The sequence below is a fragment of the Amia ocellicauda genome, chromosome 21 (genome assembly GCF_036373705.1).
Source record: "Amia ocellicauda isolate fAmiCal2 chromosome 21, fAmiCal2.hap1, whole genome shotgun sequence".
NCBI lineage: Eukaryota > Metazoa > Chordata > Actinopteri > Amiiformes > Amiidae > Amia > Amia ocellicauda.
In genome coordinates, this window is record NC_089870.1 from 23,237,996 (window position 1) to 23,264,608 (window position 26,613).

Sequence of the window (26,613 nt, forward strand, 5' to 3'; positions counted from 1 at the left end):
GTGTTGCAGATGAATGGATGAAGTTCTATCGATCGCATCACTACCGTACTTGATACAATTAACCCGGTTTTACAGTGTGAAGTGGGTTTGAAGACATTTCTGTTGCACTGGTTGACTCTCTGTCCTTCGCTCCATTCATCCCTTATATATAGGGTGTATAAATGGTTTAGTTTCTTAAGAGTCATTGTTCATTTGAATCTTTATAAGAGACACTTTGCTTTCATATTCGTATGGCTTCGTAGACAGAGGTTTACTGTTTCTGTGGAAGAAAATCTATTTAATTGCTGTCGTTTGCACACCTTTAGGCCGTACTATTAAATTACTTGTCAGTTTCAATAAGCTCTCTGAGTTACACAGACTCACTCACTCTTCACTGCGTTTCTTTCAGTGCTGTTCTTTTTCCAATCCATACCGTCTCTCCACTCTTTCCCAGATGGACTGATGGGCAGCCACTGGTTTTTATTTCTGGACTCTGACTGGTGCTTATTCTGCACAGCTGAGTTCAGGCAGTTTCCCCATGATTTTCCCATGGTTATAACATTGATTTTCTTTGCTTTGCCGTGGTTTTGTATGGTTTGTATCATGGGTTACTATGCCTCTACATGCTTTACCATAACTTCACTTTAATAAGGGTTGAGGGTGTCGAGGGATGAGTAAGTGTTAGGTGTTGAAGTTTTTGGGGGGGTGAGTGTGGGGTGCTCAGTGTTTTGTATGGTGAATGTTCAGTGTGTTGAGGTCTGGGTGCTCAGTGTGTTGTATGGCGAATGTTCAGTGTGTTGAGGTCTGGGTGCTCATTGTGTCCAATGTGTTCAGGTCTGGGTGCTCAGTGTGCTCAGTGTGTTGTGGTCTGGGTGCTCAGTGTGTTGTATGGCGAGTGCTCAGTGTGTTGTGATCTGGGTGCTCAGTGTGTTGTATGGCAAGTGTTCAGTGTGTTGAGGTGTGGGTGCTCAGTGTGTTGAGGTCTGAGTGCTCAGTGTGTTGTGATCTGGGTGCTCAGTGTGTTGTATGGCAAGTGTTCAGTGTGTTGAGGTGTGGGTGCTCAGTGTACTCAGTGTGTCGAGGTCTGCGTGCTCAGTATGTCTATGTTCCTGCCCCACAGTCCCTGTGCAGCGAGGTGCGTCAGCGGCGCAGGGGCGTGTCCTCGGTGCTGCGGCTGTGCCGGCGCCTGCTGGAGGAGCAGGACGGCGCCGCGCCCGATGCCGACAGACAAGCCCTGAAGCTGGTGAGCGTGAACCTGGAGCGCCGCTGGGAGGCCATCGTCATGCAGGCCCTGCAGTGGCAGACACGGCTGCAGAAGAACTTGGGCGCGGAGCAGGTAACACGCCACAACACGGGACCAGGGCACAGCGCCTGCTCAGCACAGTACAGTGCGTCACACACAACAGGACACACAAAAATAACTGGGCAACGTATGCTACAGAGTTTGAATTTGAGGAATTCATTAGATATTGTCTGGGTACCATGTGACAGAACATGTTAGGATCCATGTCAGATGTTCGCACAGCCTTGGCTTCTTCAGTCTGTAAAGTATGGCTTTTTATTATGACACAAACAAGAACAATGGAAGACCTTTAAATACGTCTCATGTGTCCTAATAAAACATCATACAAAGTCAATAGCCGGAGATACGTTACACACAAACAGGATTTATAAACTGGGCAGTTCTGCTGGCTTTCGAGCATTTTTAATCCTTTTTGTCTGTGACTATAATCTGTAGAACAGATAAAATATCAATTACATCTCTGAGAGCGATGCCTCCACACCGACCCTTTTGGTATGCAAATCAGCAGATCACCCCACTGTCTGTCGCAGGATTGTCTGCTCCTCTCCCCCCCCTCTGTCAGGACAGCGTTCCTGCCAAACGTGCCACAGCAGCGCAGAGCCTCCCCAGCGCCGCGGTCAGCGCATCAAACCCCAGGAAACTTGTTGATCTGTCTGATGTGTTATAAACTTTTCCGTTAGAGGAGGAAGACAAATTGCTCGACATCGAGGGAATCTGACCTTGCAAAGGCTGGAAAGCAATTTTGTTTTGTGAAGTGTGCCGAGTGGAAAACAAATACGGTGTGTGGTGTGTATAAATAAACAACCGCACACTGATAGAACTGGAGAAATCCTGTTCGGAATTTAATACAAGAATAACGTTTTTTTATTTATACTGTTTTAACCTGACGTGAAACAAACTGCACACCAACCAGCGACAAGGCCGAGTGAGAGAGGATCTCAGAGACAGATTCTATACAATTTCAGATGCATTTGAAATAAATGTTGAACTTGTTCTGTGTAAATAACAAGCATACTTCATGTACACTGATGTAATTATGTATTGTAGGAGAAGTAATGTGTCGTCTGATAAATATCCAAATGCAAGTGTCAGCTGTGTAAAACTAAACAGATTTATACTGTGGTGCTGAAGTAATCATAGACATAAATGTAAAGTTTGTTAAATAGGTAGTTGAGGATAACTACTTGAAGGGCTAGTTAAACCGTTATTTAGTGCTCCTGCAGTACAATGTCAGCAGAGGCAGCTCACTGAAATAATTTTTTATTTGATTAGACTGATTGATTATTCTCACAGTCGAGAGTTTTATCATGCATTAGCTATCCCAGCATAGTCATTAGTATTTCCTTTATCAGCAAGCAGAGAATAAACAGAAATCTAATAAAAATTCATTATAGGGGCTGTACGACATACCTAAGCAAGTGTTAGATTTGCTAGTTTATTAGATTAACGCAGATAAAAATGGCTAATATAAATAGGCCTTTCTGTTATGAACTGGAAGCCGAGCAATTTGTGTAGTTGTTCTAAACACGTTGTGAGTGCCATCTGAGCAAACTGTACATGCGTCTAATTGTGTTGTTTCAGGAATGGCTTCAATTTTGCAGATTTATAATTAGCACATAAAACGGGAGATTGGGGTCTCAGATCATCTGCAACGAAATGCAAAAGGCAGCCCTTTAGAAACAAAAACAAAACACTTGTGATGATTCACGAAGGAGAGGTCAGAGATGACACAGAAAATGTAACTGCCTAACTGTACTGCTGCCAGCAGTTTCCTCACTGACGCACTGTGCTTCTTAACTCTATTCTGTGTTTTCTGCTCTTCTGTTCAAGGTGCCGGTGAACGTCATGGAGCCGGCGTTCATGGATTTACAAGCCCCTGCCGAGGATTCCTGGGAGTGGGACGATACGGACATCAGTAACGACCTGATCGGTGTCAATATGGAGTCAGGTGATCTGGAACCAGCGCAGAGCCATAGATCAAGCCTAACACCGGAGTCCCCTGGGAGCGCAGACCCCCGCCTCAATCAGTTCATCTCCCGCTGTGAGAGCTCCCAGTACAGCTCTGGGTTCGTGCCCCCGGCTTCCCATCCGCACGTATATCAAGTTTACAGTCTGCACAACGTGGAGCTGTATGACAGGCCTCATGTCCCCTGTCTCAGAAAGGCTCCTCCGCACGCAGGCCGAAAACAGCCCAGCGCTCTGATGAAAAGCCTGAGCAAAGACTCGTCTTTCTCTTCCACCGAATCCTTGCCGGATCTGCTCGGAGGCATCATCGCGGTGAAACAGGGCAAGTACGTGTACTGCGGGGACTTGGCCCGGCGTTCGGAGAGCGAGAGCGGGATAGTGAGCGAGGGCGACACGGAAACTACAGCCAACTCCGAGATCTGCCTGCTGAACCCGGCCGACGAGCCCCGGAGTCACCGATCTTCGGAGCTCTCTGTCTGCTCGGACAGGAGGGACGGAAAGGGTTTGTTAAACGAGGGAGAAGGGAAGGCTCGTGGTGGTCACCTGAGAAGAGACCCAGTCTATAGCGCAGACACGGAAGGGACGGTGGATGTCTCTGTTTCATACAAGGATCCTAGCAAATTACTGGTGTGTGAACAGAATTCACAAGAGGAAAAGAAAGCGAATGATGACACTGAACAGTCTTCAGAGAGCGACGTGGCCATCACTGTCAACGGCCGGGAATGTCTCCTAGAAGTGGATTCAGAAGAATTTGGCTCTGGGCGAGATGATGACCTGAAGAACGACAAACTGTTTGCCTTCCTGTCCCGCGGCTCGTCCCGCGGCTCTTCCCTCGACTCCCTATCGGTGGCGGGAGATTTATTTCTGTCCAGCAAAGACCCGCTCCACCGCAGCACTTCCCTGGAGAGCTGGCTGGCCCCCTGCAAGAGCACAGAGGAGATCTCAAGTCAGCACAGCTTAGGAGACCTGGCCTTCGGCGGGGACTCCAGTGGGGAGCTCAGCAAGAGGACTCTGGAGCTGCTGAAGCGATTGGAGAACATCCAGAGTCCTCTCAGCCAGAAGATGAAGCGCAGCATCTCAGATATCACTCTCCAGAGCAGCTCCCAGAAGGCGCCCGTGACTGGGCAGCAGTCGCTGGAGGTGGCCTCCTCCGTGAACGAGGACTCGGCCGCCTCCCTGACTGAGCTGAGCAGCAGCGAAGACCTCTCCCTGTGCTCAGAGGACATCGCTGTGCAGAAGAACCGGATCGTGGATTCCAACGCCTCATTCAGGAAGCACGCCAACCACGTGGTCCCCGACGAGGCGGACGTCAGCATCAGCATGATCGTGAACGTGTCCTGCACCTCGGCCTGCACGGACGATGACGAGGATGACAGCGACCTGTTGTCCAGCTCCACGCTCACTCTCACCGAGGAAGAGCTGGGCATCAAGGACGACGACGACTCCAGCATTGCCTCGGACGAGGAGTACATAGAGAGCAGTTTCGTCTTAGGGCTGGACTACATGAAGAACGAACTGCAGAATTGGATCAAGCCCCGGCTGTCTCAGTCCAGGGAGAAGAACGAGCTGGGGGACGAGCTGCAGTGCGGCGCTCTCTCCCGGGAGAACATCGCCCCCACCATCACCGTGAACGAGCGCCGCTTCTTAAGCAAGTCGGCACTGAAGCTGCTGGAGTCCAATGCCAACGGCAAGAGCAATCCCCTCCACAAGAAGGAGTCAGACGTCAACAAGGCCCCCAGACAAGAGACGCGGAGCTACATGAGCCACTTTGTGGATGACATGGAGAATGGGAATGTGGAGAATTCCCAACTCAAGGAGAAAGATGAAGATGATGAGCTTCTGAAGGAAGAAGAGAGTCTTATTACTAAGAGTGGGGAATCATTTAAAGACTGCTATGCATCGGATTCAGGTGCCTCCAATGGAAGGGTCACTGTTGCCAAAGCTGTGCCACGTGACATGCAGTCTTCTCAGCCCAAGGGGGCGTCTCTGGAGTGCCAGCTCAGTGGGGAGATCCCGTGCCACAGCTCCAGCATCAACGCGCCCTCCTTGGTGGCGAGAAATAAGTGTCACGCTACCCATCAGTGTCCGGTGGGGGTGATACGCGGAGACAACAGTCCACACCCCTTCTCTCCCTTCTTGAAGGACACAGGAGAGAGTCACCAGTATGCCACCGATGGCCCGTCATGCTGCAGTCGCTGTCCTCCCACTGGCGAGGAAGAAAAGACCGAAGACGACGGCTCCGTGCACAATTTCGTGATTGAGATCATTGACATGGCATCGGTGGCCTTGAAGAGCAAGGAACAGACGGACCTGGAGGCGCCCAGTCCCACCCCGGTGGCCCAGATCAGGGACAAGGTCCTGGAACACTCGCACCGGCCCATACAGCTGAGGAAAGGTGATTTCTACTCCTATCTCTCCCTGTCCTCCCATGACAGCGACTGCGGGGAGGTCAGCACGTGCGTGGAAGACAAGAGCAGCACGCCCCTGCCCTCCGACCTCAGCGACACCGTGGACATCAGAGACGAGGAGCCTCTCTTTGAGACTTGTACCGAGCAAGTGCACCTCGGCCCCCCACTGCGCTACAGCCCCGCTGTGGCTCGGGGGCCCCGTGCGAGACGAGGCCAGGCACACGCTTGTCTGAGGCAGCCCAGAGGGAGCGACTCCTCCCTGCAGCAGAAAGGCACGGACCCGGCACCCACGACACGCCACGCTGAAAACCAAAAAGCACCTGGTCTTTCTGAAGGAGCTCCAGCGAGGAGCCAGTTAGAGTGCCATAATGAGGCTCCTTATCTTAATCCCTTACCATGTGAAACCCTGATAGACACTGTTGAATGTTTTACAGATACTAAAATGCTTGAATCCAATATTTCCCCTGTAATGACTAAGATAAGAGTCTCTTGCTCCAGTACAAATCCTTTAAAAGAGGAAGACAGTCTTTATAATAATCCCAAAATTAACTGTCCTCAGATAAGAAAATTTGATAGGGATGAAAAAGGCGCTGCTTCGCAGAGGATGAAACAGAAGCATGTCAAGAAAGGATGTAGTTCACATCAGGAGACGAGGACAGCTCAGAGACAGGTGGGTTTCCACAGCGCTCTGGATGAGGCAGGGCTGCGTTGCGCCTGCATCCCTCGAGTAACTCCGTATCCCCCCCCAGCCCTGCTCTCTGTGTGCCTGAAGTGCTAATGGAAGAGGGATTTACATCTTTAGATTTAAAATTTTAAGGTCTACAGAACAGAATAATCATAATCAGTCAGATTATATTATGATTCATAAGCAAAAAATACTGTGAGAATCATTACTTAATTTCATGACTGAATTAGCATGTATTTGTGTTCTCCATAAGTAGTTTTCCATCGCGTGTGCAGTCGTAGCCTTTTATGCCTGCTTCCTATAATGCTGACCATTTAGTTTCGTATTAAAGAGGCTGTGCTTGATGTGGTAACTGTGTCTGATGGGGGCCCGACTGCGTTGGCACAGAGCTGCGCTGGCAACGTGTACTGGTGAACACGCATGTGTGGCGAACCATCCTGACCACAAGTGACCGGATTATACTGTGAACTGATCTGCAGAACAATTAGGTGATGGATCTGTAATCCAGAACAGTCATGACTATTGCTGGTGAAAGAACGAAAGCTATGAGTACAGGATGTATAGACTAATATGATATTTATTTAGGAAGAGGTTTCCTAAATAACCTCGTGGGAGGATATTGTTTAAATAATCGGATAGGACAGAAATAAATAGGAACACGCATCAGAGCTGAAGACAATTTCAGTTTCTTCCAATCGTGCATTCGTTTGTGCACTGTGCTTTTGGTGCAGACAGACATGCTTTTGATGTATGATTGTACATTTTCAAAATAAAAATCATCTCTCATCTGATTTTAGGGTGGGAGGAGGTCTAAGCATGTTTCTGCATGAGATCCTGAACATTTCATTTTTTATTTCTTTAATTTATAGAATTATTTTGCCGCTGGGTAAAAGTACAGCATTTTAATAAGTTGTGCAGTTTTGGATGAATGTACTGCAAAGAAAAGCTTTAGTCTTGTGGTTTAATAAGGAATCAGAATGTAAGCAATTATGGTAAAATAACTATAATTACAATATTAATTGTTAACTAAACGAAATTACTTTTTAATCTTAGATTGCAATAACAGAATATAACAAGAATAGAAGAGAATATATACCGGCCGATTTAAAACCAAACCTTTAGTAATTCATCTTTTTCTTTCAGTTGCCAAGGTCAGACAAAAGCTCAAAAAGTGACGGTAATCAATCCAAAGCCAGAGACGCCCCCGGAGCCCCCGCCCTGCCACCCCGCGACGCCCCCCAGGAGAGAGGGCCCCCGAGGGTGCTGGCCAAGGTACAGAGGAACACGCGTGTGCTCCCAGTCTGTGTGCTGTAGCGCTGCGAAGGGCAGTGGAGAGGGTTGCAGACGGCGCACTGTGCAGCTCATTCCTAACGAGTCAGGTTCATCGGCAGGTTTTCAATCAAACACACGGCTTCTGTTTTTTTGTGTTTTTTTGCTATAAAGCCCTGCAAATTGTCCATGATCAAACATGAGGGCCTGCTTCTTACATTGATGATGACTTTGCCTCATCTGCAGTTACCGTGTTATGATTTAAATTATAGGCGACTGTGCTTTCATCAGCGCGCTTCCTTATCCTTCAAATTGGTCTGAAAAGCTGCATTACATAACAGCCGGTATATTCAGACGCGTTCGCCAGGCGCTCCTGGTTTTTCTTTCCTTTTTTTTTGTGCCTTCATCAAAAATGGGTATAAAAATGAAACGCTTTCAGTCAGTAATCATTCTCCCTTGTGAAAGCGTGTGCCGCTGCAGTGAGGACACGGAGATGCTCATATGTGCCCAGGAATATTCACTGGTCATGTGACTTGACTGCGCTCAGAGCAAAATGGGTTTTGTCAGGAGTTTGTCTTCCATCTCTCCGTCTGTGATATCGAGTCAGAGGTTTGTCTCCCGTCTCTGTCTGTGATATCGAGTCAGAGGTTTGTGTCCCGTCTCTGTCTGTGATATCGAGTCAGAGGTTTGTGTCCCGTCTGTCTGTGATATCGAGTCAGAGGTTTGTCTCCCGTCTGTCTGTGATATCGAGTCAGAGGTTTGTGTCCCGTCTCTGTGATATCGAGTCAGGAGTTTGTCTCCCGTCTCACTGTCTTGGCACATCTGTCTCTGCCCAGTGATCCTAATCCACAGCTGCAGCTCGGCTGCGGAGGCCGGCTCTGCCAGTTTCCACCTGGTCCCAACGGCCACCTGTTCAACTGAGGTTACTTTAACAAGATGAGGCAAAGTATCAAATAAATTGGCTGCACATTCACTAAAGGGAGAAACAGCGCAATTTCCACAGGGTTGGCTAAGGCTTGTGATTTCATTACAGCCTAAATGATACAGGAGACACAGAATACGTCAAATGGAAAGTACAAAGCATTATATCCTCATCAGAGATGGAAAAGAACCCTGTCTTTAGAGGCAAATATAATTGGAAAAAGGTAAATACAGCGTATTGCAGAAAATAAAACTGAAAAAAAAAAAAAAGAGATTTAAGTTTGCTTTTTAGGTTTTGTTTTGTTCTTTTTGAGGCAACCTAGAGCTTCCTGCGATGAAGTGAGAGTAAGGGAATTAGAATCTGATTTAATCCCATTAATACATGATGGATGATTTTCATATTTGAATATTGCTGAGTTGTGGTGTGTGGCGTTTGGGCGTAACCCTACAACGCCTTTGTCCTGCCAGGGCGATAATTGAATTGCACACAAACTCAGCTCTCCGAGCGCAGAAACACTGGGGATGCAGCGAGATTATCTGTAAGTCCACTGAAACGTACTATAGAGGAGATTAGCAGTCACAGCAGAACAAGCCAATAGAGACTAAAGCATGTTAAATGCTGCTGATCCTCTGTGAAGCAAAAGTAATACTGAAATAGATAGATAGATGAGGAAAATGTCACAGATAACGTGTGTTTTATGACAGCCATGAAGCCTTCTGTATCTCACAACAATATTAGGTAAAGCACTACTGGATACACTGTTTCTACAGCAGTGCCACACAGTCTTAATTGATTCGAGAGCTGTTTTTAAAGACAGTGTTGCTCGTTGCGTCGCTTGCCAAATTCACAGGGCTATAAGTGATAGCAGACAGCGTTTTGATTGGTCTGCACACTGTGGAGATGTGAGTAATCAGAACGCTCTGCTCTTACAGGGAGCCTCAAAGGAAAGGAGGGCAGTGCAGTCGTTGTGCTTGACCTGTTTTTTCAATCTTTTTATGTTTGGTTTAGTGTTCAGTTTAGTTAAATGGACACCCCTTTGAAGGAGAATATCCCCGATCCTTCATCTCCAGTCGACCCGAGTCGCCCACAACGAGCAGCCGCAGCACCAGGCTCGTTTACCCGACGCCCGATTAACATGCAGAGAATCCTTCCTCTGTGAGCTCTCCCACTGAAGCGATTTATTCATTTATGAACGAAGGAATTGCTCGTTTGCTGCTCTTTTAGCATTTCAGCAAGGCACAATAACCTGAGCTGGAAACGCAGATTAATTTGTTTGCTTCTGCCAAGAGAGCTCCTTCGCAGTGGATTGGTGCCGCTCAAACGTCCGCACCCCCCCGTCCGGCTCATTCTCTTCAATGCTTTACTGTAAGTGAGCTCATGGTGTAACCGACCGGCTGGAAGGAGAGGGCCGAGGCGCACCAGCACATCAAACTGAATATCTGGAAATCTCAGATTGTGTTGTTGAAACAGAGCTGGCTGAAGCCTGCGGCGGTTTTGAGAAACTTGGAGCGATAGGGAGTTGTTAGAAAGAGAATTATATCATCAGAACTGGAAAAAGAATCTTATTATTATTTTTTTTTTGTTGTGCCATTGGGTGTCTGGCTATTTAATTTCACCTGACGCCCTTTCGTGCTGATGTTGCTTTAATTAGGAGGGCTTCCTGCACATCAGTCCAGTGGCCCGGGAGTCTGTTGTGGGAACCCAAACTCTGTGATCGCTGCAAGGAGAACAATATGAGCTGCACAGACGCACGATCTGCTTCCGTTTCGGTAACGGCCCTAATCTGTCTCACCTATTGACAAACTTAACAATTCTGCTCAGTCGAGTGCTCGATGGTCGAGTGCTGGGATCTGGCTTGGCTGTGTAATTGCAGACAACATGATGTGCACTACAGTGAGCCTGGCCTGGGTGTGTGGTTTCATTTATCAATCCAAGTAATCCTGCAGTCTGATTGAGTGCTCGGATGCACTCTTAAAGTTTTGCATACATCAAGAGAGCCATTTGTTATGAACAGGTTCTCCAGAGCGTCAGAATCTCGGCAGCGATGACACACGTATTAATCAGGTCTGAATGGTGAGTGCTCGGGCTCCTGAAAGCTTTGTCTCGGGAACTTTTGGCCTCAATTATTTCTCCCTTTTCATTATTTATCATGAACACTGCAGGTCGTAAGGAGGCTGTATGTTTCAGCATAACTCTTCATAATTGTTTAGCTAAATTAAACTTTGTTTACATATTCAGCACCCTGTTTGGCTCCCCAGCCGCTCACTGCTGCCCGTTTCCCTGTGCGCTCTGGCTGCCCCGAGTGATATCGCTCTGTGGACCTTTCCCACAGGAACACTTTATCCAAAGGTCTCCCCAGTTCCCCTACTTATATTATGTGTTATTTGCCCAATATTTGCCCCCTTATATGTATAATGTGGTAATAATTTACAAATCAAAGACGCTGCATAGCTTCACATGTCAATTAAGATGGTAATTCCTAGAATGGGGATCATATCGAGACTCCTGGTTTCCTATTCTCTTTTTGCTTTTGTTCTCTCAGCCTGGAAATTTGACATTCAGCAGTAATACCTGTTTCGCACACCTAACGTATTTGGACATAAATTACCCGACGATGAGACTAATTTGCTCGTGTACGAGGCTGAGATCCCCTCCTCGGACTGTCCATAATCTCTCTCTCTAACGTGTGGGCTTTTGTTGCGTTTTCAATACAATGCTTACTGCTCTCTTCCCTTTGTCTTTTGTGTGTCGTTTATCCATAAAAAACATAGAGGTCAGTAACAGCAAAACAAGATCACAGGCAAAGGTAACTGGTTAGATCCAGATATTTCTGCCTAATTGTGAAGGCGAATATAATGCATGTGTGGAGTGGCTCCTAGAAGCTGTCGAAGAGATGCACTTTGCGCTAATCTCCTCAGTTGTATTCTGACAGTCATGTCTCCATAATCCTCATCACCAGCCCTCGCCGCTTTGCTGCATGGTTTAATTATCCCAGACTCACACTGCAGCCCTGAAACCGAACCCCGTGGCTGGTCAGAGTCTGTCGCTTTCATTGTGGGGAGAAACGCACCAAGAAACCTGAAGTTTTTATTTCTGTTATTGTTACGATTGTGAGAATTAGACTTTGCATTAGCACAACTATTCAGATTTACTATTAGCAATGCCAAAAATAAACCTTAATGACAAAATATATTCATTGCTATTAAAAAAAGTTTAATTTTTGCTTTTTCCTTCTGATCTTAACTTCAGGTTTTTAAGTTTTCTTTGTGACACCAGTTTCACTGCTTTGCGAATCTGAACTCACATCCTCACTGGCTTTGCTTTATGTTCTTCACACGCAGTAATGTATTTGTTCTAACACACTAAGGTTACTAATTGTGTATTGAAATTCACAGAGGTCAATAGAGCAATTTTTTACACTAGAAATGTGCAATATTCCTGCTGTGCAAATTGGCTAATTGCAGAATAATTAGTAATGCCATATTTCACACGGAAGTAGTGAAAACACACAGGAAACCCCGCTGGGGGGTGTGGTTGTACTGGGGTTGTACAGGTTAATGAGTATTCTGGTGTTCACTTCAGTGGGAGATCATTAAAGATTAAGGTGTCATTTCAGTTTGTGTCTTTCTGTTGGTTGCGTGTGGGGTTTTTATGTACAATTTTCACTTTGCATTTCTGACTTGTTCTGTGTGTATATTCTGGGAATTTCAACAAGCATTATCCAACATGTGCGTGCTAACTACACAGTGATCATTTTAAAACTCATAATAATAAAATACTGACATAGAAGTGAAACCCAGTGACCTGCTTGTGTTGTTCCAGAGAGCGTCTGGTGGCTTGGCTCCTCCAAATCCCAAACCCAAGCCGTGAGGCGGGCCGCGCCCCGTCGGGGAGTCCCAGGCCTCCATCCTTGCCCTGGAGGGTCGCTCACGCCGGCCTGACCATGTGGCTGCTTCTGCTTCTCCTCCTCTTCGCCGCCTCTCTGACTCCTGTCCTGGTGGGGCCCCCGGACTGCAGCAGGGCCCCTTCTTCCTCCTCCTGCCCGTCGTGGACCCCCGTACTGAGCTACCTCAATGGCCTGCCGCCATTCTGAGACCCCCGTACTCTCAGTCTCCTGTGCATGGTAGTTCACCGTTGATATCTCACTCGCACGGTCACCAGACTCGAACACCGTGCGGGATCTGTCTCCGTCGTGTCACCGGCCGCCGGCTGGAGCGTCCCTCATTCCCAGCACCCCCCGTCTCTCCGTCTCACGCTGCAGGACTTCACCTTCTCAAACGGCGTTGTTTGTGTTTGGCTTCAGGGTTGCGTTCAGCGGTGGTTGGCCGAAACGGTTTTAGTGCTACGCTGTTGTTTTGTCTGAGAACTGTGGAAACACGAAGGACAGCCGCGTCCGCTGATCCCTTCAAAAGCAACGGGACTTTAAACAGTGCTGCAGTTGACAGGCTGTCAAAATAATCTAGTAGATTTCTATCTATGCAACACGGGCTAAGTTGAAAACAGCTGTATTGTGTTGTGTATTACAAGATCTGTGGCAGTCTGCGTAACTCGATACACCGTTTCTTTTTTTATGTTTCTTAAGGTGGAAATGAGGAAATGTTTTAAAATAAAAATGCGTGCCTTGCTGTATTTCTTATAACTTTTGTTAAAACACTGCTTTTCCCTGTTTAATGTTCTGAAAAGGAGAAACAAAGAAGGAGGAGGAAACCCTGATGGAATAGCAAGGTTTGGATGTGTGAATACTGTATGTATATATGTATAAGTGCAAACATTGGTGTATAATGATGGTATAAATGCTTCATGTTAGCGTTATATAGTTTGTGTTCAGTGATGTGGAACATAATAAGCCTTAAAAGTGCTAGACTGCATGGTTAATAATATAAAAAGGTTGAAAAAAAATAAACTTAATTTATTGATCACATCTGACACGTGCACTTTCCAACTTTCTTTTCCAACGTGAACAGTAACACTGATCAGAGTGCAGGTTTACACAACAGATTCCTTATTGTATCTCTTCATGACCTGAACATCGCCCAGACGGATTCGTATGGAAATAAAATGCCTTCTCTCTGGGTGTTTGGGCCCTGATGTGCTTTAGAGGGAGCAAGTGAGGAATGTTTGCATGAAAGGTGAAGAAGTCTCTTCGAGGAAAGTGTGACGGAAGAGTACAAGTCACAGGAAATCATCATTTGAAAATGAGATCTTCACATTTGTTCTCTGTAGTTTTCAGTCTCAGTCCTTCCATCTCAACCCAACGGAAGCGACTGATCATCAGCAATTCTCAAAATACCGTCAGAAAGAAAAAGATTTTAAAGCTTAAATTTGTACATTTTATTACCTGTTCTTTCAGTATTTCCAGGGACACTGCGCATCACTGTGTGTAAAGGACGCTGTGCTGATCGTAGGCACGACAGTCCCACACACATGTAAAAGAAAGGACGTTTGAAAACCCAGAGGCTACGTTTGCTTTACAATTCATTATTTTTTCCTTGTAAATTCAGTATATATGGAAAACAAATCCAGTTTGCTTAATCCAAAACAGGATCCTATTTTTCCTAAGTCTTGTCCGTTGGGAGTGGAAATTATGTTAACAGGATGCAGTTGCAATGGTAGATCAGATGCAATCATCTGCTGTATGGCTCGCTCTGACTTACCAGGTTATAGAACCTCATTAAAAATCCCACTGATTGGAGTTTTTTCCTGAAAATTATACATTATGGTCTAAACCAACCTTTTACAATCTGTTTCAGTCAACCATTCCTGGTAATCTAATTTCACAAGATCAGAACTATAATACAAATTAAGGAGGAATTAATTAATTAGTGAAATTATATTCTGTTTGAAATCACAATTAAAAGGCCAACTGTTTTCAGTTCATTTATTTGTCCCTGGTTGGGGTCCAATACTGTGTGTCTATAAGATGTACCCTAACAGTCTTGGGATTAGATAACTGTGTAACTATAACCACCCAGAGTTGGGAGCATTTCAGCACATGGATCACTTATAAAACACACATTTCTAAATTGTATTTTAAACCATTCAAGTTTTATCGTCCCAGTTTGGTGAAATCCTTTTTTCCTCCGCCCACTTTGCCATGATTGATTTTGGGTATTAGTTTAGTCTGTAGGTACAAATTGCGATGTCCTCCAAGGAAAGCTGAGCAGAAGTACTTCAAGCTATGCTGAATGAAGTGAGGATCAACTCAAGTAGGTGTTTCTGTAGCACAGTGTACATGAATTCACTCCCAGACCAAGATTAATTTAAACTTCATGTGCCCGAAGGCTAGACGACCTCTCTGGAAATCTGACCAGGTGTAGTTTTTTGTGTTTTTGTTTTTATTTATTTATTTATTTATTGTGGGGGAGGTGTTATATATCATGCCAGTCAAAAGCAGGCATTGCATGAAAAGGTCACTGTAGAAAATATCAGTGGCATTCACTAAGGCTAAAACCTCCAGAACAATCCCTGGAGTTTGTGCTGCAGATATAGACGGTGCGAAAGCAACAACCAAGTTTCAGCCTTGTGTTTGCAGTGCGTGGCAGGTTTTCAATAACCGTCAGCATCTGAACACTTTCTCTCACTGGAGGATGTGTTTACAGAGCATCACCCCGCTACCAGATTTGAAGAATACTGTCCAATATTAATCAATTTTCAGCCGTGCTTTCAAATTGACTTATTTTCTTGTAGAATTTTTGAATAACTAGAGAAATGAATGTGTAGATTTAATGTTTTCTTTCATTGCAGAAGACCAGTGGAAAAGAGATTTCATTCATTCATGCCGATTGCAACAAAGGAAATAGTTTTTGTAGTTTGCTACTGAGAGTAAACCACAGTTTTACTCATTCTTGTAGCGTCTAGTTAAGGCCATTTTTTCTCCATTCTTTGATTGGTAAGGCTTGAAAGCAATACCCTCGTTACCATTAATGATAGACATGGCATATGATGACATTTTGGGGAAAAATAAACCCCAAACACTTGGGAATAGTATGGACTCATTTATCACATATCAAGTGGGAATGGTTTACAAGAAGAAAAAAATCCTGCGCTTCATTGCAAATAAGAGTTCTTTCTGTTCCTGGTTTGGATTCTTTGTAGTGAAAGGTTTTACTGTTTAGACATAAAAAAGATGTTGTTGACAATGTGCTTTACATTATGGAGAATAAAAACTTCAATGTCAATAATCTATCAAGACAATCTGAAAACCTGGACTTGATTACCCCCTTCTTACTTCGTAGGCATGGCAAAGTATGCAAAGCATTCAGATGCCTATCTTTACGGGCTGAAGGGAATGATCATTTTAAAAAGCTAGTAGATGTGGGTCGGAGTCAATGAGAGTAAGACAGCTGTGATTGTGCTAATATGTTACAAAGGAAACAACATTTTATTTGCTTTGCATGTGAGGATCATGGAGGGGTACATTTGTTTTCTGCAATTAATAAGACAGTTCTGTATGGAATGGAAATGACTTTAAAAGTTCTAAAGGTCAAGTGAAGCGAACCATGGTGGCTTAGCAATTATAAGCCATCAAAATGTTTTGACTGAAGATCTGCGCACAAGCGTGGTCAGTTAAATTAACATTAAGGGAGATCTTGGCTGAGGGGGGGTTACGCCACTTGTCATTAAGGTGGCGTCGGCTTTTATGACACATTTATGGGAAGGACGTGTTTTTAAAGCCGTTTTGGAAAAGAATTATCCCGTGATGTAAGACTGTGACAGCTGTGCAGTGGAACTGTGGGAGGGGAAACACAAAGACATTGTACTGCCTGTAATTGTTGTGTTTTTCTCCGGGATTATCACCCGTACGACAGCCGTACACTTCCACTCTTATGCAGCACAATGGCAACTCGACAAAGTTCAGGTCTATGACATTTGCACTGATATCACAATACTACTGTGGCAGTATTGGTTACATTTATTTGTTACATAGATGCAGTAAATAAAATGACAAGTACTAATTCTAGGTTTGTCTTGTTGACTGACTGTCTGCTGTTAGAGTTAAAAAAAAACACACTAATTACATAAAGAGATCATCCCAATTGTGGAGGCAAAGTATCTTTCCAATTTGTTAGTATATGGCTTCACACTTTCTCTCTGTTTGTACACCATCCTTCAACTATTCATTCTAACCTTGCAGGGCAATCTTTCTTTTAATACATTGTGTTTTTAAAAAAGCTAGTTATAACTCAATGGTAATATGTAAGTGAATCAGAAAACATCAGAAATCCAGTGAAACACAAACGTACAACAGTAGTCAGGGGTGGACATGGCGGTAGAAATTGTGACTGGACCGCCAACCCGCACCATCGCAAAGGCCGCGCAGGCGCGCAGTGCGCCGAAACTCTTGATTGACGCTACACGGGTGGGCGAGTGCTGTGTCGAGTGCGAGTTGTGATTGGCTCTTAGGCCTGTGGGGGAGGGCTTCATGTCAAACACAGAGCTGTGATTGGTTATTGCAGTAGGTTTGGGCTGCAGGCGGGAGTTTGTGTAGTTGCCTAAATTGCAGAAGGAGCCGATTAAAACTGCACAAAATGAAACATGAAGTAAAGGTGAAGCACGTTGATTACGAACTAACCGACAGCGAGCTCTGTGTGTTTAGTTGTGCAACTGAGAACCTTTTAAGCCTAATTTTAATATTTGTGTTGTCGAAGTGAGTTAGTTGTACAGTAGTAGACATCTGTAGTTGCTGGTTTGTGTTGTAATTGATACAGACATGCATATGTAATACACACACACACACACAAGTTCACACACATGCCACGGGGGGGTGGGTTACATGTTTCGTGGAGATGTCGCGCATGCGCGTTTGGCCCGAATCGGGAGGCTCAGGCCGAGGCCGGAAAGCGGGTTAATCCTAAACTGCAGTGCATGACGGAAACATGACGCAAACATGACGCAACCATGCAAATACGTGCAAATATAGATCTAATTTAATATATGAATATAATATAAACAGTGATGAGTGAAAAGATCTGTTCAGATTATTCGTTTCGTGGTTAGCAGTGCTGTATTTCAGATTAATGGCAATGCGGAGAGATGTTTCTTCTTTTTTCCTCCCCTGCTTTAATCACTCTGCTTTCTATATTGGTGTGCAGTGTTCAGTAGTGTACATGGTGTTGTGATCATAATAAAACATTTCTATTCATGGCTTGCTGCTGCATCAGTGACGGGAAAAACTCATTTGACCAGGGTGTGGACTGTGACACGGCGCACGGAGCTTCTAGACCTGTGATGGCTGCGCATCCTTTTGAATGTAACACAAAATGTACAATAACAAACAACATAAAAATGAGAAAAGTGATGCCAAGTAAACCGCCAGGTCAAGTCAAGTCACAAGTCAGTGATTGCCAAGTCTAAGTCAAGTCTAAGTCATTTCAGCTTTTTTCAAGTCAAGTTCCAAGTCTCATAAATTCTGACTTGGGTCGACTTGAGTCCCAAGTCACTTGACTCAAGTCTACACCTCTGCTGACTACTACACCAAGCCTGTGCAATTTGATGGTGAACCCTGCATGGACCTCTGTCTAATTGAAAATAAAGATTTAAAGCAATTCTTTTATTTTACAATTAAAATTACAAAACAATATAATTTGTTTTGAACAAACTTGTATTTTAGTTTTACAAAATGTATGTAGGACCGACCAAGCAATACACAGGCCTTTCTATCTAGACATAGCAAATTACTTTCACTTGATTCAGGGGTATGTTGTTGTCAAGTTTATATGACAATTTAAATGTGGAATATTTCAACAAAACAAAAAACATTTATAGTTCATGTATTTGGGATTGTTTGTGTTTTTCTATTCTGAACCTTTTACCACCTTGAAATTAGATCTGTCTGCAATGTATTTATTGGAGCGTTAAATGGAAATGAGAAATGTGGGCTACCAAAATCTGTGGCGGGCTACCATAATTTATCTTTTGGTAGCCTACTGGACTACCACACATAGAAGTGATTTGTGCACGTAGACTTGAGTGTAACTTGGCACCACTTGTTTAGTATTGCAATACTATCTGATTCAGAGGATATAAATTGAAAGCTGGCAGCTAACAGCAGGACTAAAAACTCTCCCAGCTCAGAATCACACTACGACAATATCAGGTACTTGACTCAGTCTCAGTGTAATTACTGCCCTTTTCAGTGTCTTCCTGGATTCCACAACATTGCTCTCTAATAGACTTACAAACCAGATCGTGTTAATTGTTTGCAGGAGGCTCTGTGAGGGGTTAACGATCAGTGGGAAATTTGCTGGAAATTCTAGCTTTTGGTGAATTTAGAGTATATCAATCAGAAAGCTTTTAGTGACCTGCAGGCATGACTGCAGATAGACAAATACGAGATACTGTCGCAGTGACCTGTTGTTTTCCACTGGCAGATAAGCACCGCCACACAAACCCTGAGCCTCCCTTTGCAGCTGAAACATCCAGCTTCTCACAGACTGAAAAGAGCGTTATTTCCTGGAACTTCTTTTCCTATCAAACAGCCTCCATATTATCACATTACTTTAAAATCTTCAAATTAACTAATTCATTGACTGTGCACTGAGAGTTTTGCTGGGAGAAGAAAAGAAATTATTTAAGTGCTCCATCCATTTTCATGGATTTCGAATGAATTTGTGCTTTTTACCATAAATTCGAGAGATTTCCCAGTGAATAAAGGATTCTGGCCGGAGGCAGGAGTGTGTTCGGTGAGTGTCAAGCTGAATTCATGAATACGGTTCGCCGAAACAGGCGCTTCATGCACAAAGAATGACCCTGAGGAACTTCATTAGCAAAATAGGGACCAAGCATGGGACCCTGAGAGACGCCTCCCTCCAGCTTGGAAAATCATGGCCCTGCTTCCCACCTTATGAAAGGTAATGCAATGTCTTTTCCTTCTGTCGAAAATGATCAGGCAGAAGAAGCATATGAATCATAATACAATATTCCTGGCACCTTCATGGTCCTGATCATATAGTCTTCTTCTCTTGTGGGATATTTTATTATTGTGATTAATATTATTCACTAACTGCATAACATTCAATAGCCAATAGCAGTAAGGATTTACAGGCATTCAGTCAGATTCCCTTTCTTTAAAATAAGTCAAATACAAATACACTGTGTCTCCATGTCAGTAGTGCCAAGGATGCCACTCTCTGTGTGAAGAAGTGTCTCCTGTTTTCCATTTTGAATGCCTACATGATGGTAGTGTTTGAGTGACAATAGAACTACTCAATGCATTATGGGGAATTTTTGTTCTGAAGCTCAAATGGGGCAAAATGACCATGTAGCATAAGGGGCAAAAGCCCTGCGGTGGGCCCCATCATAGGAAACATTGTTGAAGTTATTTTCAGTACTTTTACATTTTCTATTTATAGGCTGCAATGGTTAGAAATGACACAAGAAAGGCTGAGAGGGGAAGTTGTGGAAGTGGGCAGCTGATTGCTGCATTAAAGGCCATAAAGGAGGGGGTCCCACTTATGTGAGTCAGCAAGAATTGTGTCGTCCCTGCTCGAGCTTCCAGGGTCACAGATACAGGCATGTTTCAGACCCAGGGACACTATAGGTTGGCATCAAGCAACATTGTAAAAAGAAGTTGAAATGGCCATACATGACTGAAAATACAGACAGGAAATACCGACAGAAAAAAAATAACAAAAACACAGACACACATTCACTGTTTTGCGTGTAGTAATATGATATGAGTTGTAGTTGCTACACTGTAGTGTAGTGCAGTAGAGTACAACATATAGTACACAACACAACACAATGTTACAGTATAATACGATAGTGTATTACAGTACTGCGCTCAACAATGCAATACAACGTTTTCTAATTTTCACCGTGCTTCCCAAGTAGCAGCAACATCTCATGGCAGGGAGAACTCAACACCACTCTATTGATTCTGTAACACAGCGATACACACCAGGGAGTAGAGACTGAACACACTGCCCCCCGCCTTCGGCTTCCTCCTGCCTTTCATCCCCTCTCTGTGCCCCTTCCCTCGGCACCATATTTACCCCTGTTAACCCCTTATTGTGTGAGGTGGCAGGTTACACTATTGTACAATTCGATAGGCTTCTCTGTTTCAACAGACCAGGGAGAAAAAAATGACTCTATATGTAAATAGTCATGTATAACACGGCTTCCGCAGAAACTAGAAACCACTAACTGTGCAATAATGTGGATGCATTTTGACTGTCCCCTAGGACACTCTGTTTGTCCCCATCACACTTTTAATCTAGTTTGACATGTTTTGTTCATGTGTGACACTTTTTCACAGTCCTGTACAACACTTTGTCTGTATTTTACTTATTGGGCTTGTATTGGCATATTAAAGGGGTAAAGATGTTTCCACAGTATGATCAGTTAAAATTATATCAGTAACAACAACAACAACAATAATAATAATGATGGATGTGATTCTCATTATCCATATTTAGAAATTCAGTCATATATTATTAAAAGATTTACGGTCATATGCAGTCCCTAGATATTTTAAATTCTAGTTGTTGTTGTTATTATTATCAATAATGATATCAATAGTAGTAATAAATGCAGGGTGTTGCAGTCCAAGTAGATGCCTAAATAAATGACGGGGGTAGTGGCCCCATTACTGAATTTGAAAAGCCGGTGTGTCTGTTGATGTAATTTGAGGTTAGTTGATTGGATTTCAGACCTGTCGTCAAACCACATTAAGAAACAATTTGAAATAAAATCATATAGCAGTGCGAAAGGGCATGTGGAGCTTATCATAAAGAATAAATAAAAATGATGATGTCATTTTCACTTGACCTGCAAATAATTCATTTCCATATTGAAAGTTTTCTTGAATGGTATGGCTCTAATTCCTTTCAGCATTTAATTTATCATTTTCTTCACCCACATATCTTCTGCAAACACATGAAAGCAATATTTCAAAATTCATTACAGCTAAGAAGTACAGTGTTTTTTTTCTTCTTCTCAATTTAATTCAGAAACCGTTTTACCTATTCTTAATAGAACAACACACAATTAGGTTGCATTTCACATAATATAAAAGATGTTTCGAGTTTTATACTGAAAACATTTTACAGTGGCATGTGTTATATAGTGATATATACATATGTAGACATAGACAAACATATTTATAGGTGCATATAGTGAAAGAGAGAAAAAGAGCAAGAGAAAGTAAAGCTATCAAACATATTTACATATGTATAATGTTGAATGCTATTAATATAATGGTATAAACATGCAGATGCACTTAAAACGATGGCATGGATTGTTTTATCATTGTATGTCAAACTAAGTGAATAACTGACTAGAACAAGAAATGGAACAATAAATGGTTTTCCATAAGAACAATTTAGAGGATTTTATGTCAGCCAAAATAAAGCTTTGCTTGGAAGTCTGGCATGATCTCATTTTAATGTAAATTGTATTGTTTTTCCCTGAGAAGACAATTTATGCTTAGAAAGGAGGGGGTAGCAGACAAGGGACAATGATATTATTTTATAGAGAAGCTTGTTTGTGCTGTTTTCTGTTTTTATCAGCAGGTTGGTCAATCCACTGCGCCTGTTGCAGCGTTTAGGCCCTGAACAAACAGCCATTTCAGTCCGATAGTCTTGAACTAGTTGTATTAAGATGTATTAAGTTTGATGTTAAAAAAGTATATTTTTCCTGCTTTTTAAAGTCATTGTAATTCACAGAAGCTGGATCAATTAAGCCCATTTGATTTGAGCCACCGTGTCTGAATGGCCAAATCACACATTTGTCATCTGCTAGGTCTGCTGTTCATTTCAACTTCAAGTGCAGGAGAATAAGACAAATGCTGTGAGACTGTGATACAAATAAAATTACTCTTGTAGACTTGCTAAACTGGGAAGTGTCGCTAGACAGGGGCCTTTAAACTCACATGTAGACCTAAAAATGATCTATTTATAGCCAGAGAAGAAAGTGCAATAGCAGACAGAGGAAACACTGAGAGACCATGTGATGAAGTGTGGGCTTGTTCAGTCAGCACAGGACCGAGCACTGAAGAGGTGGACACAGGTGCGTTCGCAGCACGGTTGGAGGAAAGACACTGCTTCAGTAAACACAGTCCCTGACCTTGTAAGTAGGACTATTATGGCTGTGTTGTCCTGCACCGCATTAAGCCTACCGGTCGACACAGCTTGCAGAACAAGGGGAACTGGGGATATGCTCCGAAGGTGGCCCAATCGCAATCTCACACTTCAGTAAAAATGATGAACGCACAGAGAAACGTATGAGGGTCTGCAGAAACCAGAGGAGGAAAGATATCAATGGAGCTCTCGTTCGTAAATACCCCACACCCTCCTAGATTTTCTGTACTGACTCAGAGAGGAGAAGTAAAAAAATTGAAGTGTGGCCACGGTTGAGCGTTTTCTTTTTGTTATTGTTGTTGTCATCTGCCAAAGACGTCACTCCTTACTGGGCAGTGACCACGCCAGTTGGAAAAAGTGATTTCTCATCCTCCCAGGAAGCTCCACTGTCCATAAAGCAAAGAGCAACACAGCAGCGCAAGAATCGTGACACCTCCCACTGCAGTGAAAACTCCAGCACTTTTTCAACATGGAAAATACATTTCATCTTTACATTTCCCAGTAGAAAGTATGCCTTTGATATCACTAATGTTTTAATGTTAAAAAATAACTAAACTCTAGACCTTAAGTCTTGTGTGGGAAACAAGCTTTCACCACTGCCCCAAATCTGTCCCAAACGCTTTAGAAAAGAGCTGCAGACAAATAAATGTAATTCAGACTCCTCCAGATAACTCAACAAGTAAACCATAGAAACTGTTAAGCTAATTGTATTAAAGCATGCAGTGTCTGGTTAAGTCTTCCATGGCCATTTATTTCATTCCATTATGGGAAATATCGGGAGAAAAAAGGTTTTCTTTTTGTGCTTTATTGTTAAAAAGGTAACAGTTTTATTAGGAAAATAAAATATATTGTTGATTTCTTTCTTCTACTGCAGAAAGTCTCAGGAGATGTGTTGCACTAATGACTTATATTGGGTGTTTTGCACACATATAAAAACATAAGTCAATATTGTTTATCTCTATCCTACATTATTTTATCCCCTTTGCCACTTTGCAGAACTGCTCTAATTTCAGGGGGGAAATAGAACAGGTACACTAAGTGGCTGCAGGTTTCTTTCTTTTCTTTCCTTTACTAAGAAATTAACTTACTTAGTTACTCCTCAAACTTCCAGATTGATAATGCTTCCAATTTTGATCAATATTCAGATGTTTTAAGAGATATTAAATGTTTCAACCTTTTATAACTTAATGCACCCCTGAGCCAGGCTTTGGGAAACTCATGCACCCCGGAAAGAAAATTGCCACAAGTTTGAATGTTTACACACTCTGACTAAATCAGAGAGGGAACTCTGACACAATCTGGAACAAACTACCCAGCAAAATAGACTGGATAGGATCCTTGGATCACTTAGTTATTAATGGACACCAAACGAGCACGATGGGGCGAATGGGCTCCTCTTGATTGTACATTTTCTTATGTTCTTATATGAGGCTAATTAGAGCACAAATGTTGACTCATCCTCTGGCTGGTCTTCCCTACCCACCAGAAAAAGGATATTAATTCGCACTATGCACCCCAATGCCTTGCACCTCTGGAACAATCTCTTGCACCCCAGTGTGCATTATAAACTGGTTGTCTATCACTGGTCTAAATAAATAATGTAGCAAAATTATAAAACATATTTAAAATGCAGTACAGTACATTAAATCATCTGCAAATGATATACCACGTGACCCAACACTATCGGTGCTTATATGTGTTGATTAGTTCTTAATAGCATGTCCATAATTGTTTAATAATCAAAACCACAACTATAACTATTTTAAGTGTTCAATGGCTGATGTGCATCGTCAGAAATGGCTGAGTAGAACAGTATATTTATTCATCATTGGAAATCATCAGACCTTGTCGTTAAATGCATGGAATTAAGATTTCTTACTTTAGCCCAAACCCATGCACATTGAGATGAGATATTTAGATCTCATTGAGATTCTGCTTGTAGGATATAGTTTAAGTAAATCAAATTCTGAAATGATTAGAAGTGAACTTATTTATTTATAAGACTTCTCTTTTAATCCAAGACTACTGACTAGACATAACTTAATCTGAATTTCAGGAGAAAAACTAATGATGTGTTTATGAAAACGAGAGAAGGGGATCTTGTGTCATGTCAATGTGTTTTCATATACAGTGCTATGTACATACATGATTACTACACTTAAGTGTGGGCAAGGACATGCATTTTTATGGAAGTGTGTGAAATTGTCTTTTTAAAACAGAAAGTAGAAACTTGCACCCATGCAACGTGAAGCATTCATAAGTTACAGACAAATTTCTGCTTCTATGCAACTTTGATGTGGGGTTTAACTTTACCTATTCCTCACTTGTTAGATAATATGCATATCTTTGTCTTTGCAAATCTGTGGAGGTTACAATGTCAAACTTATTTTATTTCTAAACTCAATACTGCTACACTGAGAGAACACACTGCTTACATTAACACCCTAATGTTTATAGGCTGATAAAGCTTATATTCCCAGGTGCTTCGATAGTTGTGACTGTGTTAAACCTGCCAACTTAATATGACCTCATTCCCCCAGGTGACTCAGCCTCCATGTTTGTGTGTCCAGCTGACATGTCTGGAGCTCCACACAACCATCAGGCACCCAGAGAAGAGGCTCGTGGCATGGTTTTAATTAGAAATATAGTAAAAACAGAAAATAAGAGACGATTCCAGATAGGATAGAGAGTAAACACCTAGCTACAACAGTCGAAAGATAGACAGACCTATTAATGGATAGACATCTCGACAGACAGACAGGCAGACAGAAAAGAACCAGCTGTAGCAGGAGTGCATAATTCATGAGACGGTGGCTGAAGCTGCTGGGGAGGCCCACTGTGGAGAGCACACAGTGGAGAGTTGTACAGATCCTGCTTCTACCAGCTGGTCTCGCAGACAGACTCTGAACTCGAACCTTGAAGTGGAAGTGACAGGGATGCTTGGGGAGATATCATTCCAAGTACACAAAACCACATCATTGTCGACACTGCCGGTGGAGTCACAAGCTCACATCGTGGAGGCGGACGTCTGGCCCCACACACAGCGGCCGCGTTGCCTGTTGTCCCAGACTGCTGAGAACAGGGGTGGGAGACCTGTATGCACAGGACCCTGAGCATGGGTGACTAGTGCCATTGCACCTCACTTGGGGTATACAAACACAGAAATCCCTTCATCTCATAAGAACATAAAGTGTCCAATCGAGAGGAGCCCATTCGCCTCATCGCGCTCGTTTGGTGTCCATTAATAACTAAGTGATCAAGGATCCTATCCAGTCTGTTTTTGAATGTTCCCAAATTGTCTCTTCAGCCACATCGCTGGGGAGTTTGTTCAGATTGTGACGCCTCTCTGTGTGAAGAAGTGTCTCCTGTTTTCTGTCTTGAATGCCTTGAAGCCCAATTTCCATTTGTGTCCCGGGTGCGTGTGTCCCTGCTGATCTGGAAAAGCTCCTCTGGTTTGATGTGGTCGATGCCCTTCATGATTTTGACGACTTGGATCAAGTCCCCACGTAGTCTCCTCTGTTCCAGGGTGAAAAGGTTCAGGTCCTCAGTCTCTCAGTAGGACTTTCCCTTCAGACCTGGAATAAGTCTGGTTGCTCTCCTCTGAACTGCCTCTAGAGCAGCGATATCTTTCTTGAAGTGTGGAGCCCAGAACTGTACACAGTATTGCAGATCTCAATAGGGCATCATTGTTATAGTAATGTCAATGTCCTCTGTCCCCCAACTAAAGCCCATAGAGTAGGGATGGGAATGACAAGAAAAATGCTGTGCTCTCTAAGACTGACCTGCTGGCATTATTGCCTAATTACACGTCTGTAGTCATTTCATGGCATAGATAGCTGACTACATTACGATACTACTATTACCCAAATGATGGTTGATACCAGATTAATTCAATCTGCATTGACAGTAAAGCTCAACATGAGTAATGTGTACAGCCTAGTTCATCAGAAGTCATTCAAAGATTGCATTAGGCTACGCGTCCTGTTTGAATCATATGAGATGCA

The 26,613-nt window shown here is 43.3% G+C and overlaps 1 protein-coding gene across 2 annotated transcripts in view; it reads left to right on the forward strand.

Moving 5' to 3' along the window:
* Window positions 1–13,452, forward strand: part of akap6 (A kinase (PRKA) anchor protein 6) — a 122,579-nt gene extending 109,127 nt beyond the window's left edge. For both annotated transcript variants that reach the window (XM_066694324.1, XM_066694323.1), the window contains exons 12-15: window positions 1,100–1,315; window positions 3,113–6,325; window positions 7,484–7,612; window positions 12,354–13,452. In XM_066694324.1, the coding sequence (XP_066550421.1) occupies window positions 1,100–1,315; window positions 3,113–6,325; window positions 7,484–7,612; window positions 12,354–12,401 (3,606 nt within the window). In that variant the 3' untranslated portion in view covers window positions 12,402–13,452. The remainder of the gene's footprint in view (window positions 1–1,099; window positions 1,316–3,112; window positions 6,326–7,483; window positions 7,613–12,353) is intronic.
* Window positions 13,453–26,613: the final 13,161 nt, after the last annotated feature.